This window comes from Lacerta agilis, chromosome 2 (assembly GCF_009819535.1).
Source record: "Lacerta agilis isolate rLacAgi1 chromosome 2, rLacAgi1.pri, whole genome shotgun sequence".
NCBI lineage: Eukaryota > Metazoa > Chordata > Lepidosauria > Squamata > Lacertidae > Lacerta > Lacerta agilis.
Window position 1 is genome coordinate 86,434,252 of NC_046313.1, and position 14,484 is coordinate 86,448,735.

Here is a 14,484-nt window from a genome sequence, read left to right on the forward strand (position 1 = left end):
TGCATAAATGTAAACAAGGCAGCATCCCTGTTGTAAAAGCCGCAGTGGGTTGCATTTGGCAACCATTAGTAGCCTTAATGTTTGTTTTCTCTATAGTGGATCAGTTACATTCATACAGAACACTGATGAGTTGGCAGGACTAGGAGGCTTGCCAAGCCCAAATCTATTGGGCGGGGGGGGGGGCGGGGGGCGGGAAGCAGGCAAATGAAGTTGCTAGACTTGCCCTTAATCCAATACAAATCAGGACATTCCTGTCAGGACTGTGTCCGCTGCCTTCTACAAACAACAGGAGAACCTTGTCTACAGAGGTTTTTTTTTATCCTTGTTTGAACTTCTGCACGTATTTATTCATGAATGCAAAGAGTGTGCTGTACTGAAGTTTACTTTGAGTCTAAGGTGACAAGTATGGCAAAAACAGTCTGGGTAAAATAACCAAGGACTAGGTTCAAGGCTTCACCCACTCCTAGGAACAAAACCAAGGCAAATATTTGAGGTTCAAATTGTTTCAATGCATAATAATCCCATTCACTCCTGTATTTCCTCATCTGGGCCAAGACTGGGGATATTGTGAGAAGAGCTAAAAACACTGCCAGAATTCATTTAAGCCACTACTAAAGGATTCGTCTTCAGTGTGCAAGCCAACAGGTTCCTGCCCCGAGAACTTTTAGATTGTAAAGTTATAACATTCCCCCCCACCACCACCCCCCGTCTCTCTCCATGCTTCTGGGGTTGTGTGAAAGATGCAGGACTGGTTCCATCCTGTGTCAATATGTGGGGTGACTCAACACCCATTTGGGAGTTTCCAGGACCTATGGAAAAGCTATCCATGCAGTGCAATCCTACCAAGGTTTGCTCAGGCACAGAGGCACCAAGTTGCCCCCAAGACTGAGGGGGCCCAGAGTGTGTGTGTGTGTGGGGGGGACATCACACATGTGGAAATCACTTCATTTGGAGGAGGCTAAGCTCTCTGGAGCTGGCATGCCTGCTCAGGTGTAGGGATGTGTGAATTTGTCAATTTCGGTTTCCAATTTTTCCAGTCCGAAATTCAGTTCTCCGCATCAGTTTGCAATGTTTTCTAAACAGTCCTCATGAAAATTCTTCAGCATTGTACTGTAGTGTGAATTTTTGGAAAGCTATTTCCTCATATATATATACTGCATTCCTGTATGTCATTTTCACCAATGCCTGCATTTTCAGCCACACTTTCCCCTAGTACAGTATATGCATTGTACACAGTGCCTGGCCACAGAACTGAGCTGCAAAATTTGAAGAAGTGCAATTTTCAAAGGACGCCTGTGTCTCGGTTCAAATATTATTTCAGGAAGTGTGAATCAGGACAGATTCACCTTTAAATGTGAACCAGATCAAATTTATTGCCCATTCCTACTCAGAAGTAAGCTTAGAAATGCCAGCTGCTTCTGAAAAACACCCTAATTGCTCAGTAGCTTTATTTCCACATGTCAGCATTGTTTGCAACAGGGTTCAACATTTTGCAGCATGTGACAGGAGCAGACAACATCGGCTAGGATTCAATAGGTACCGGTAAGTAAATTCTGTTGCACGTTCATGTTCTACTAACAAGCAAATCCACAGATATGGATTTCAGAAACGGTCACGAGATTCTGTCAAAAGTTTTGAGGTTAAACTTCAGGACATTAATATCCAAAATTTTGAAACTGAAAATTTGCTGGGCTTTTTTAAAAAAAACAACAACACACAAAACAAAACTTTTGAAATAGCATTCAAGCACCACAAATATTCATTGCAAGCAGTGTAAAACAAATCCTATCCAGGCCAAAAATTAGCATGCTATTACTATGTCCAGACACAACAAGGGTCTTGGTGGGCCTTTGCAAATCTCCAGGGTGTTTTGACCTTTGTGGACAGGGCAACAAATTGCAATGGATTAAAAACTCAGGGTTACTATTATTACTATTATGGAATGCATTGGATGCAGGGCAGTTTTATTCTAAGTTACAGCGCATTTACATTCTCTCTCTTTGCACTTCACTGCTGTAGAGAGCCTTCTTGGGAGAAAACGAGTTGCTAAATGCTCTGCAGTGGGCAGAATTCAAAGCCTGAAGGAATTAGAGCTTGCATCCTATATTCCACTAGGCAAACCCCAGAAGAGCCCAACAGTTATGAGTATACAAAATAAACACAGAATGGGTTTTCAGGTTCTCTCCTCATTGCTTCAAAGAGAATATAAATATTCCCACGGTTTCTTGTATATAATATTTCTTTAAAGGGGGAAACAAGTGTGTATCAGATTGCATTGTTTATCAGGGCTCTCCTTGTTATGACTAGTGAGCAATTGTCAGGTCATTCAGCATTTCCGCACCCAACCGTGTGTCCGTACTAGCAACTGAAGCTCCCCTTCTTCTAAAAGCAGAGATAGGAGCTGCTGGTGAACTATGTAGGGATCAACACCCTCAGACACATGACGTCCAGTCTCTTTCCCCCTCCAAACAAGTATTGCAAGTGATTGACCTTTGCAGTCATAAGGTTGACAGGCATCAGCTAGAATTAGTGGCCAATCCAGATTAACACTATACCACTCGTAATGTTGCACTGCTCCAATATGGAGCCAGGGGCAGTATTCCACTAAAAGATTAGTGCTAGCACAATACAGCTTTCACTGCCCTGTCCCCCACAAAAAACAACACCCCCAAATCTGGTCTCAAGGATAGGGGAAACCCCTGGAAGAGATTTAGGAGGTGCATGGGGAAGAATGAGAGAGGGAGAACATTCTGTTGCGCAAGAAAATCCTTGCGCCAACGTAAAGTTCGCCCACATCCGACCAACATACTATCTTGTTCATGCACCATTTCTTATTCTTCTCTTATGCAAGAGATTTCTATTCCAATTTCCCATGAATTTTTTAAAAAGGAAAAAATTGGAAATTTCATTGGAGAGTGGGGGAAAACTGGAAAAGGCATGCAAAGGCAGCAAGTTTACAAAATGGTAAGACATTATTGTAGGAGATGGGGTAGGCTAGGGATGTTTTCCACCTGGTCTCTCACCTGGTCTCGCACCAGGTGAGGTTGTGCCGGCCCACAATGACACCACACCTTTGAAGGTAAGCAGACAAATCAAATTCAAAACTGATTTCTTGTTCAGCCAGAAATAATTGACTGCTCATTGATCAGTACCCCCCCAGCAAGCACTCTCTTTAAGAGAAACTCAAGAATTAGAGATGGCAGATTTGATTGTAAATTTTTTAAAACTCCCAAACCTAGAGCAAGGTTCAGTGGCATCAGAATTATTTGCCAAAGAAACACTTATTTTGGCTATAGGCACACCCAGACATGCACCAATGTCCAAGAAAATATAATCCAAGTGTATCTGCCAGATTTCAGCATCCCTTCAGTGTGACCAAGATATAACAGTGCAAAAGTCTCTGCAAATATCATGCCCTTCGAAGCGCAAATACTTGGCAGGATTCTTTTTGCAGGCAACAATGTGTGAATTCATGATAAGCAGGGGGGAAAGGGCAGGCTTTTAAAAATAGAGTAGAAAGATCTCCGCCCCCCCCCCCCCCAACCCTGTATTAATTGGATTTAAAACTGGTATTTCAAAAAAGAAAAAGAAATGGACCTGGACTCCAAAAAGAGAACGAGAGAGGGATAGGTGGCAATTTGCTTGCAGCAGAATTCAATGATACTCTAAATACAGAAAAATACAATGGCAATGGGTACCCAGAGTCTCTAAACTTAATCTCAGAAGAGGAAATTGGACACTCAAGGATACTGTTGGACTAGGGAAACCCCCTCTGTTATTTGCTTGCTGGGAACTTTAAGAACAATGATTGTACCAAACTAAATTCTACTCAAGAATAGACCCACTGAAATGGTTAACCAGGGCCACCAATTTTAATGGGTCTACTTTGAGCAGGACTAACATCAGGTGCAACCTCAAGTCATTTGCCTTTGAAGTGAGCTCGGCGCCTTCACTGAGGCAGGTTTCCAAATGCTCCATGAAGACTTGCCTTTTGAGATCAAGTTTGAGTTTCTGCCTTGAAAACCTTTCCAATGTCTGGAGCCCTCGACTGATTAGAACAATTATTCCCAACTTTCCTCCACCCCGCCCTACGGACCACTGGAAAATTGCCGGTGGTCTTGATGGACCACTTAGTGGTTTTTCTGCCTGCTGTAGCAATTGCACCATGCCAAATGCTGGATATTTTTAGCTATAATTTTATTGCTTCTCCCCTCCCGACATACTATATTTTATTGTACTACAGTTTGAAATCCATAAAATTGTAATACCATATAACTTAACATTAATATGAATATTTAATGTCCCAACCTAACCACAAATCCACAGACACACCGCCGAACTACCTGAATGAAGCTCACAGGCTACTGATTAGAAGGCTAAAGGAAGAATTGTGATCTACTGTTGTATTAGCTTCTGGGTGGCCAGTTGGGTCAGGAGCAGATCGGGGTAGGGAAGAGCAGTGCTGTGACACAAAATCAGTAGACTAAATCAAGAGGATGCCCCAGGCTGCCACTTTTCAAGCCCCACTCAGATCTGGCACATAGCAGGTTTCCAACAACAGAATCCATGGCACAGAATCCAGTAGTTTAAATAGCAGTTGAGTAGCTTTGCTTTTCTAGTGGTAAAGCCATGCTTGGTTCTCAAACTAACGGAAATCTGCGCTCCTCAGAAATCCTCTGTGTGTACACGCAAATATTTCAGTCAGAATCAAGATGCATAAATAGCATTACAGACGTACCTTGGAAGTCGAACGGAATCTGTTCTGGAAGTCTGTTTGACTTCCAAAACGTTTGACTTCCAAAGCAAAGCTTCTGACTGGCTGCTGGAGCATCCTTCCTGCAGCCAATCGGAAGCAGCGGGAGCCGCTCTGGATGTTTGGCTTCCGGAAATCATTCGAAAACTGGAACAATCACCTCTGGTTTTCGATCGTTCGGTAGCTGAAACGTTCAAGTTTACAGGCGTTCGGCTTCCAAGGTCCACTGCAGGTTGTTAAGAGTAAAGTAAATCTACCGGTAATTTAAGGGTTCTGTATAGGAAGCCCTGTATAGAAAGACACATCCTCGAATGCTAGCACCAAGAAACACGTCTGGCTCTAAGCCAAACAGTGCCCCAGGCAAGTCAAACCATTGACACCCCACTTGTCCATATTTTTTTTACTGCATTTGGAACCCACTTGTACATGACTGACCCCCATCATCCAGTTTTCCTCAGTGGATCAGCTTGCATCCATTCACAATCTATCCAAATGCACACTGTTGAAAAATGGAGCCTAGAGTCTTAACTTTTCCCATGCATCAAAACAAAACGTGGAGAAGGAACTGTTTGTACTGTTTGTTTCAGCTGCCGAGTAGAAGCCTTGCGACAGGCAGGCCCAAGCTTGCCCCCACCCCTGCTTCCCAGGTGATTCACCTACGGCTTAATCTAGCCCTGCCTACTTGAAGGTGCTGCCCAGAAACAGGCTTACCATCCTAATGTGAAATAGGCGTAAGGTTTTTAGGAAGATCTTTCAGCTGGTCTCCTCAAAGGTTTCAACATTTAAATTCAGCAACTAGTTTACTTGAAGTGTCAGATGGAGAATGGGGTGAGGTGAGGAATGCTGTTATCACGTTCCATCGCCACAACTGCTGGTTGTCCCCACACCTCCCTTTCAGCCCAGGTTGGCAGCTAGAAAACCAGACAGGACTTCTCACTGGGGCCAAATTTGGCCCAGGAATCTCCATTGGCTGTGCTGCAGAAGCAGGCTGTGGAACCAATAGCTTTCCATATCACAGAGCAACCCTAACCATAGCAACTCAGAAGTTAAGCCCACTTGAATTCAATGGCTCTGACTCCCAAGTAAGTGTGGTTAGGATTGTAGCTTTAGCAGTAGTATTAGGAGAGGTTTTCAGATCATGGTAAGGGATAAACTCATGCTGTATGGATCAGGAGCCAAGCACACAATTCTATAGTTTTTTTAAAAGTCTATGATGTCACTGCAAGCACATTCCATGTTATAGAGGCACAGGAGTGACTCTATAGTTAAGAGGAATAGCAAAGAGAAGCCTCGTTATTCTAAGCTTCAAAAATTGATGGCTTATAAAAGTGGGACCTGCTGAGTTTAATACCTTGAAACTTGGCATAATGCTACACCTAATGAGCCAACCATCAAACTAATCCGATATATAATACCACAGGTAGAGCATTAAAAGCACTGAAATCGACACTTCTGACCCCCCTTTCCCCTCCAGCTTGTATGCAGACATGCTGCATTGCCCCTTTTTCTTTTGCAGAAACTACCAATGCACTTTATTTAGGCTTGTGAAGGAGCATGTTTGCATTGGGATTGGTGAAATTCTACGCAGCGTTTCACACATTATGTTTTCCGTGCCCCATTAAAGTCTATGGAATGGCAGGTACTGGCAGACAGTGCTAGGGCTGTTCATCATGGACCTACCTGTGGCCCTGATCTGTGCCCCCTCCCAGATGAAGCCTTGTGCTCCCCCCAGGGGCCACCCACCCCAGATATGACCCCGAAACAATTTGGGAGAAGAGCTAAGGGCTTTTAAAACCCTAATTTAACATACAGTTCAATAAGGCTTGAAAATATGGACAGGAGGAGATCTTGTGCAATGGCTTCACTGATCTCAAGGCCTTTCCTTGTGCATCTACTATCCATTCTATGGTAGCCAATAGCACAGGTTGCAGTGTGTGTGTGTGTGTGATGCCCATCGCAGCTTCTCCTCAGGTGTACAAATGTTTGCTGGCAACCCCTGCCCTGCACAGAACTAGAGCAGTACTAAAGGAAGAAAAAAAGTCAGCTCTCCCCAAGTTCAGTTTTGAGAATGACACTTGGAACATATTTTATTCGCACTAGTTTTCTATTGAAGGAGTTGTTGTTTCAATTCAGCAGGAGTGGGTTGTATTAGATTACATCTCCATCTTGGCGCCAAATGTTTCCAATAACGTTCAAAAGGTGGAAGCCATCAAGCTCCATTCCAGTTTCGACTTAAGGTTCTTCATTTCAGATTTCTCAAGTTAAGCTCTTCCAGCTTTGAAATGGCTGCCCTACCCACTGCCTCTCTTTTTACTAATGGGATGCCGCTTAAGGCATCAACAATAATTAAGCCCCAAAGTGAGTGAACAATCAACATTGCAGGACCCTGAAATGAGCCATAATGGATGCCAGATTCTGTAGTCACAGACTTGCATGCGCTGGCTGCATGGCATTGCTAAGCCAAGCTCTAAACTGACAGCAGTTTGCCCAGAAAAAGAGGCTTTCCCCCAATTGGAGAAAAAGGGAGGGAGGGAGGGAGGGAGGGAGAGGGAGAGAGAGAGAGAGAGAGAGAGAGAGAGAGAGGAGTCATGCCACCATAATGATGCCTAGGCACGCCTTGGGCATCATAGTGTTATTCAAGGTCTTTATTTTGACTAGGCAACAACATTTCTGTTCTGAAGTGTGGTCTAGCTACACGACTGTTTTCTTTCTGGTCAGCCAGTGTTGTACTTGGTTCCAGTTCAGGTGTCAGGCAGCTTGGAATGTTACTCCACTGCAGTACAGGCCTCACACGCCATCTATGGTGCTGATATTTCTTGCTCAAGATGGCACCATTTCAAAAGAAAAGGAGGGGAGTGCAGATTTCATACCTGAAGAAAGCTAATACTCAGAAGCTGTAGCCGGACCTCTCATGTTGATGGCTGGGCACCTGATGAAGGTCAAGGAGATCAGAAAGGCCCATTGTTGACCCATCTGAACCACTCTTCAGTGTTTCTCCCCACCCCCAGAGCTACGACACAGGACAGTGGCTATTGCCAGTCACTCACAACTCCTTCCACCCCCCCTGGTGGGTGAGTGATGGAAGCAACACTTTTATATGGGGGTTGTCAGTAGGATCTATGGAAACCCCCTGCCATGTTGGGTTACCCCAAATGCAATGCTTGACCCCAATGTCAACACCAGGGGGAGCATTTCATTCTGGTAAAACTTGGGCTAGTGCTGAGGAGGGGGCTTAAGCACAAGTCCTAGTTCGGACAACATGCTAAGCCATAAAAAGGACCAAGGAAGAGCAAAGTGGCCTCCAAGTCCTCTCCCACAGCCTGTATGTCCATACCAACATCTGGGTTACTGTGTCGCATGAACCAAACATCCTATTTGCACTGTATTGGGTTTTCCATCACTGAAAAGCCTTTTTACTACTTCAAGCTAGCATGAAGCATTTTTGTCCTAGCATTTTTACGTTCAGGTGTACACTGGGATTAGAGGTCCTAATGCATGCCTGAGAAAGTCATTGGGTGTAGAAAGAACTCTAGATGCCTCTTGGAAGCCTAAATCCCTTTCGTCCTTTTACCAAAGGCACACAAGCTCCATCTTTTAACTGGACACCATTCTCAAGTTCACCAGCTGCTACCTGTTATGAGAAGATGCCCCACGATGTTTTGGTTAACTGACAAGGAGCTGTGTGCTAGCCATTTAAATGCTTTACCACATGGAAGTTGTAATAAAGGTAGCCTTCTGTTGCATCCAGCAACACAGATAAAGCCAGCTTTAGCATTTTAGCACCTCACGTATCCTTTACCCAACAGCATCACTAGAAGCTAGATTCACCAATGACAGCATTCCCATATTATTGATGCAGTGAACATTTAAGATGCCACCACATAATTTCTAGTCACCCACAGGTGCAAAGGGGAAATTAAATATGAAAGCCGTATTATGTTCTTAGACAAGATGGACAGCAAGAGAAGATTTGAGGGAGGGTTTTTGACACACTTTGCTATTGTAGCAGCATGCAGCACTCTTTGTGCTGGATGCACCCATGAAGTTATACTGGCATGGGGACTTTGTCTTAGCCACATATTTGGTCCATTCTACATGGTTCCCTGAAAGCAGACACTGGGTTGAATCCACACTTGTTCCTGTGAGAATGGAGGGGTTCCTTCAGTGTGTGCAGGAAACTAGGATTCAGTGGAGGCTCACCACTGAAGGAAGAGAGCAAGGCCGCAATTTCACAAGTGCCACCTTCCATGCTTTCCTTCCAAAACTGTTTGGGTGCGTGCTCCCAAGGGAGAAACAGGACTCCAAGGACAATCAGCAAAAATTACTACCTGAACCCCTTTCCTCTAGTACCGGCAGAGCACCACTGCGTACAAGTCAGGACCCAGCCTATTACCAGAGCAGTGTGGAATGGCAGTCCCACCACCACTGAAATGAAAGATCAAGTCCCAAGTTAAAGCTGGCATGAAGAAGACATAAATGTTGCAATGTTCTCAGGAGTGGAGCATGCAGGATTGAAAACCGTAAGTAAAGGCAAGAGTGAGTAGTCAGTTACGATAAAGTGATGAATATTCATTTATTGAAATACTTATAATCCAGACTTTTATAAAAGTTTATCAAGGTGGTATACAACATACGGTACAAGATTTTAATAAAATCAGTAAAAGCATCAGTAAAAATCATCAATACATACTGGTTGGTTAGAATGGTGGAAACAAATCACATCCCAAAGGCTGAACCACAAGGGCACAGGGAACCACCAGAAGTGCCCCTTCAGAGGATCTCAGTGAGATGGAACATAAGGGATCCCAGATTTTTGGGCCCAGAAGAAAGTGACGGAGGAAACTAAGGACCGAACTCTGGGGTGCACTAACATAAAGGGGGGTGGGTGGAGAGAGAAGTATAGAAAAGTAATGAATACAGTATGCATAGATTCAGTCATAGCTACACAGAGAGTTTAAAGGGAGAGAGATAACCAACTGTGCCAATGTTACTGAAGAGAATAGAAGTTGCTTGGCAGAGCAGCTGGAGGTCAGTGGTGGCTTTTTCATTTTGTTAGAATAGAAAGTTCAAAAAAAGCAAACTTTAAAAAAAAATCAGTTGAAAACTTCATATTCAAGTAAACTGAGAACAGAGGGCAGGAGAGATATTAAATTATCATTGGAGAGACAAGAAGAGTTAAGCAATAAGCTAGAAATGGACCCTTTGTTTTGAACAAGTCAGTTCCTGGATTTGTTGGTATGCATACAACAACCATCCCATGCCAATTGTGGAAAGGGTTCTGCAACATAAGCATGTTGAGGCTGAATGGTACAATGCTGGCTTTTAAAGCCCCTGCACCTAGTTTATTGGGATGACCATTTCCATGCTTCACAGTGCTGTGGTCCAGGTTATTTTAACCCTTGGCAAATAACACTGCCACTACTTCATTTTCTGACTATCAAACAGTTTCGTATGTAAGTAAGCCTGCACACCTATTATATTACACACTAGACAAAGTGTCTTACAGCATAATCACCATCTGTTAGGAAATAGATGAAGTCCAAGACCATGAGTCCTATATTTTCTGCTCCAACAACATCTAACTGCCCCCCTTCTGAACTTCAAGATATATAAAGCTTTCACCCTCCCAGTCCCCAAGTTATGGCTTCAAAATGCATAAAGCCAATCTGAACAAGGAAGGGATGGGGAATGAAATCAATATTCTTATAGTTAAGAACAAAGGACATGCAATCCTATTATATGCTATGCCAAGTGAAAGGCCTTCTTTCAGGGCACCAGATTCCCAGAAATTCTTCTAAACTGCATCGGGGAATTGAAGACATTCTTATTTGTGACCCACCCTTTGATCATTCCCCTGCATCTACTTCAACATAACCTCCCAATTCCACACAGGTCCAGACACTCAGTGCAAACAAGTCCAGTGATTGACCCACAAATTATTCAATACTTTTTTTTTAGCATTTCCCAATACACAACATGCTGCAGAGAACTTCCCCTCACGAGCCTGACCTTAAACCCTCTTACTCGGAAATAAATTCCATTGATTTCAGTAGGGTTTACTTCTAAAACAGTATGCTTAGGAATGATATCCTGGTCATTTAACCAGGGAATAACCCCCAGGGAGAATTATGTCTACAAGCGGAAGGTATGATTGGATATTGACCCACAGTTTACAGGTCCATTTGCAGGGAAATCAATTACACCCATGAAATCCTGCCCCCAATGGCAGAGTCTTAAACTTTATTACATAAAGAAAACTGCACAAGGAGTAGCAATAGCTTCATGGCTACTTTTCCATATGCTTTGTGAAAGAAAGTGATTTGTATTCACGCTGCTGGAGCAACTGAAACTCTTCTCCTTTTTGTTTTGTGTGACCTGTAACATCCAGCACGTTATATGCACACACTTAGAGAGCCTGGGCATCAGGCCAACAGACCAGGTTTGCAGCCTGAGAAGCAAAGGCTACAAACCTTATACTTAGCCTGTGGCTACTGCTTTTCAGCACATGAAGAAGTTTATAGACCAGCTGAATTTCTTTCCTTTCCTACAGTTACTGAAGTTGACTTTGAAAGTGAAAAAGAGCGCACAAAGTTTCCAGCCACTAATTTCTTAGAATAAAATCCAGAACAGTAGTAGAACAGTCTGTGCAAAACTGGATTCTCCTTATCACATTAGTATTGAGTATACTTTTTAGACTCTCCAAGTCTAGAGTTTGTTCCCCATAAAACACCCACTGGAATCTATCAGCGATAAGATTAAGGCGGCAGCAGCGCGTCCCTTCAACACGGTTGCAGTGCCATCCTATGAATGTTTCAGTCAAACAATAATTCCCATTGAACTTCCCAGGCTAGGTGTGTACAAAGGTGTGTACAAAGGTCTATTTAAAGGGAAGCCCCGGTGACTTCAGTGAAGCTTACTCGCAGGTAAAGTCTTTGTTTGCTGTGGTCCGCTGGAAAGCCACAGCTGTTGAGAGAGAAACTAAAACTAACCTCGAATATTCCTCAGCAATAACTAAGGAAGCAAGAGGAAGTAAAGCGGAAGAAATATCGCAATTTACCTTTTGGATTCCTGAACTCAGATCCATTCTTCAGCTTGCCTTCCCCGCTTCGCGCTTCCTCCTATTTGAATCTGCCTGAGGCGTGCAAATATTTATTGCTGTAATTCTTTAGCTGGGACAACAGCCTTGGAGTGAGTAAAAATCGCAAACTGCTGTAGGTACCGAGGAGCCCCGGGAGCTATTAGCAAATCCCACGTTCCAGTCCCCAGCGTTTATTCACAAGCCGCCTGCACGGAACCCCTTTAATTGGAGCTCACAACTCCTCTAAACACCCTGCCAGCCAATCCGAGGAGGGCTTCAAACTTTTCCAGCCAATGCGAAGTGAGGCTTTAATCCTCAAGGTTCTTCGGCTCGCTTTTTAACCCCCAGAGGGAAAGGATGGAGCGAGCAGAGCCGCGCCGTTTTCCAGCTGTGGAGGCAGCGCTCGCCCAGCTGCTTCGCGCGAGGAGACTGCAATGATCCCGCCCCGGGATCTCGCGTCTCCTGCTTTCCCTTTTAAAGGATGAAGGGGGAAGCCTTGCTCTTAAGCAAGCCAGTTCATTCACAGAAAGAGGAAGTGAGTGTGTTGGCGGGGGTGGGGGACCTGGGATATTATTAGCTCATTAAATCCAAAAATAATTTCTGATCTAAACTGTGGTCCTCTCCGTCGTTGCGCTAATCAGACATTTTATTTAAGCCAAATGCATATTTTAAAGCCATGGCAACGTTTGTTTGTTACTGGTGTCTGCAGCTGGAAAAAAAAGAGGGCAGTGCCTGCAAAAAGGGTGGTGTAACTCAATGCCATTTTAAATACTTGCTTTTCCTCTGCCAGACTTAGGATGGCCCAGCCAGCAGCAGTTTAGATCTGGGATAACTTTATGCCGGTTTAATTTGTACCTCCTTGTTGTACACCAGGTTCTTGTGTATAGGGTCGCTTCCTTAACGTGATGGATGCTGCGTTAACTTTGGCTGCCAGAAATAAAATGAGTAAAAAGATACACATATAAAGTGAGACTGAAAATTAAGAGGTGCCAGTCCTGAACACCTCAGATGACTGACAAAGTACAAGATTCTATTTGGGCAAAGAAAATGTATTTCTGTTCCGCAGTTGTGTTGTGTTTTTAATTTATATATTGACTTTTGGGATCTCATTTTGGAAACAAGTGAGGGGGTGGAATCTTTCCCTGGACTTTGGGGGCAATTGAAGTTTTGTGGCTTAGATAAAGCACAAGAGATGTTGTGAATTAAGATGTTCAAGGGCTTGAGCAACATGAGAGTCTTTTGCATTTTTTTTTTAAAAAAACCTGGTTTATTACAGGATTATTGATTTTCAATTTCTTTTAATAAACACCACCCCCACAAAAAAAGATCTTTTAGCAGGAGAAAAAAAGATATCAAATCTAGCGATAAAATCCTTTATTGCAAAGTCCAAAGATATCTTACATCTGCTTTGTTTCCATTTCTTGCAGTTGCCTTAAACCTAACAAAGGATGTGTGTGTGTGTGTGCGCGCACACACACACACACACACACAAAACACTAAAATGAGAGATCCAATCCAAATTGTAAAGAGCAAGGCTCTCTGCTTGTTCAGGAGACTCAAAACACACTTTTCCAAAAGTTTTAAAGGAGGGTTTTCAAACTTATTTTCCTATTTTCTAGCCTGGATGTTAACTACGTCTCTATGAAGTGGCCCTAAACCAAAACCTGCCATTTCCCATTTTTAACACACTGTTATGTCTTACTCAAATTTCTTCCACATGTTCATGAGGAAGAAATAGGAAAACAACTTTGGTTTCTTAGTTCAATAATGTAAATGGAAATAGGTTCTTAAAAGATGCAGTTTTGTTCCTTGGGCTGCAATTCTGAACATATTCACAAACCAGTAAGGCTGCAAACCAGTAAGGATAGGGGTGCCTGGCATGCTCTGGTCCATGGGGTCACGAAGAGTTGGACATGACTGAACGACCGAACAACATGGAGTAAGCCCGGTTGAATACAGTTGTTTATACAGTTTTTGTTGTTTATACTTGGGCTGCATACACATTACTGTTTCCTCTGACCCCAGCATGCTGTCACCGCTGGTGTTGGAAGGCTGCTTGGACGAGTGAAACCGACCACCTGTCTCCTAGATCCTTGCCCATCCTGGCTTATAAAAGCTAGCCGGGAAGGGCTGGGCGATGGGCTCTGCGCGGTGGTGAATGCTTCCCTCTGCGAGGGAATCTTTCCAGACCCACTGAAAGAGGCGGTCATTAAACCGCTTCTTAAAAAAAACATCTCTAGACCCGGCCAATATGGCCAACTATCGCCCAGTCTCAAATTTACCATTCTTGGGCAAGGTGATTGAGTGGGTGGTTGCTGAACAACTCCAAGCACGCCTGGAAGATGCGGACCATTTGGATCCCTTACAATCAGGATTCAGGCCTCATCATGGGACTGAAACTGCCTTGGTCGCGCTGGTTGATGATCTCCGGCGGGCTAGGGACAAAGGTGAGAGCTGTTTCCTGGTTCTGCTGGATCTCTCAGCGGCCTTTGACACCATCGACCATAACATCCTTCTGGACCGGCTAGAGGGGTTGGGAGCTGGGGGCACTGTTATACAGTGGTTCCGCTCTTTCCTCCTGGGCCGTGTTCAGAAAGTGGTGGTGGGGGATGAGTGTTCAGACCCCTGGGCTCTCACTTGTGGGGTGCCTCAG

The 14,484-nt window shown here is 43.9% G+C and overlaps 1 protein-coding gene across 1 annotated transcript in view; it reads right to left on the reverse strand.

The window, feature by feature from the left end:
* LMCD1 (LIM and cysteine rich domains 1) overlaps positions 1 to 12,261 on the reverse strand; it is a 57,289-nt gene extending 45,028 nt beyond the window's left edge. Inside the window, exon 1 of the mRNA XM_033141168.1 lies at positions 11,811 to 12,261. Within this exon, the coding sequence (XP_032997059.1) occupies positions 11,811 to 11,837 (27 nt within the window). The 5' untranslated portion in view covers positions 11,838 to 12,261. The remainder of the gene's footprint in view (positions 1 to 11,810) is intronic.
* Positions 12,262 to 14,484: the final 2,223 nt, after the last annotated feature.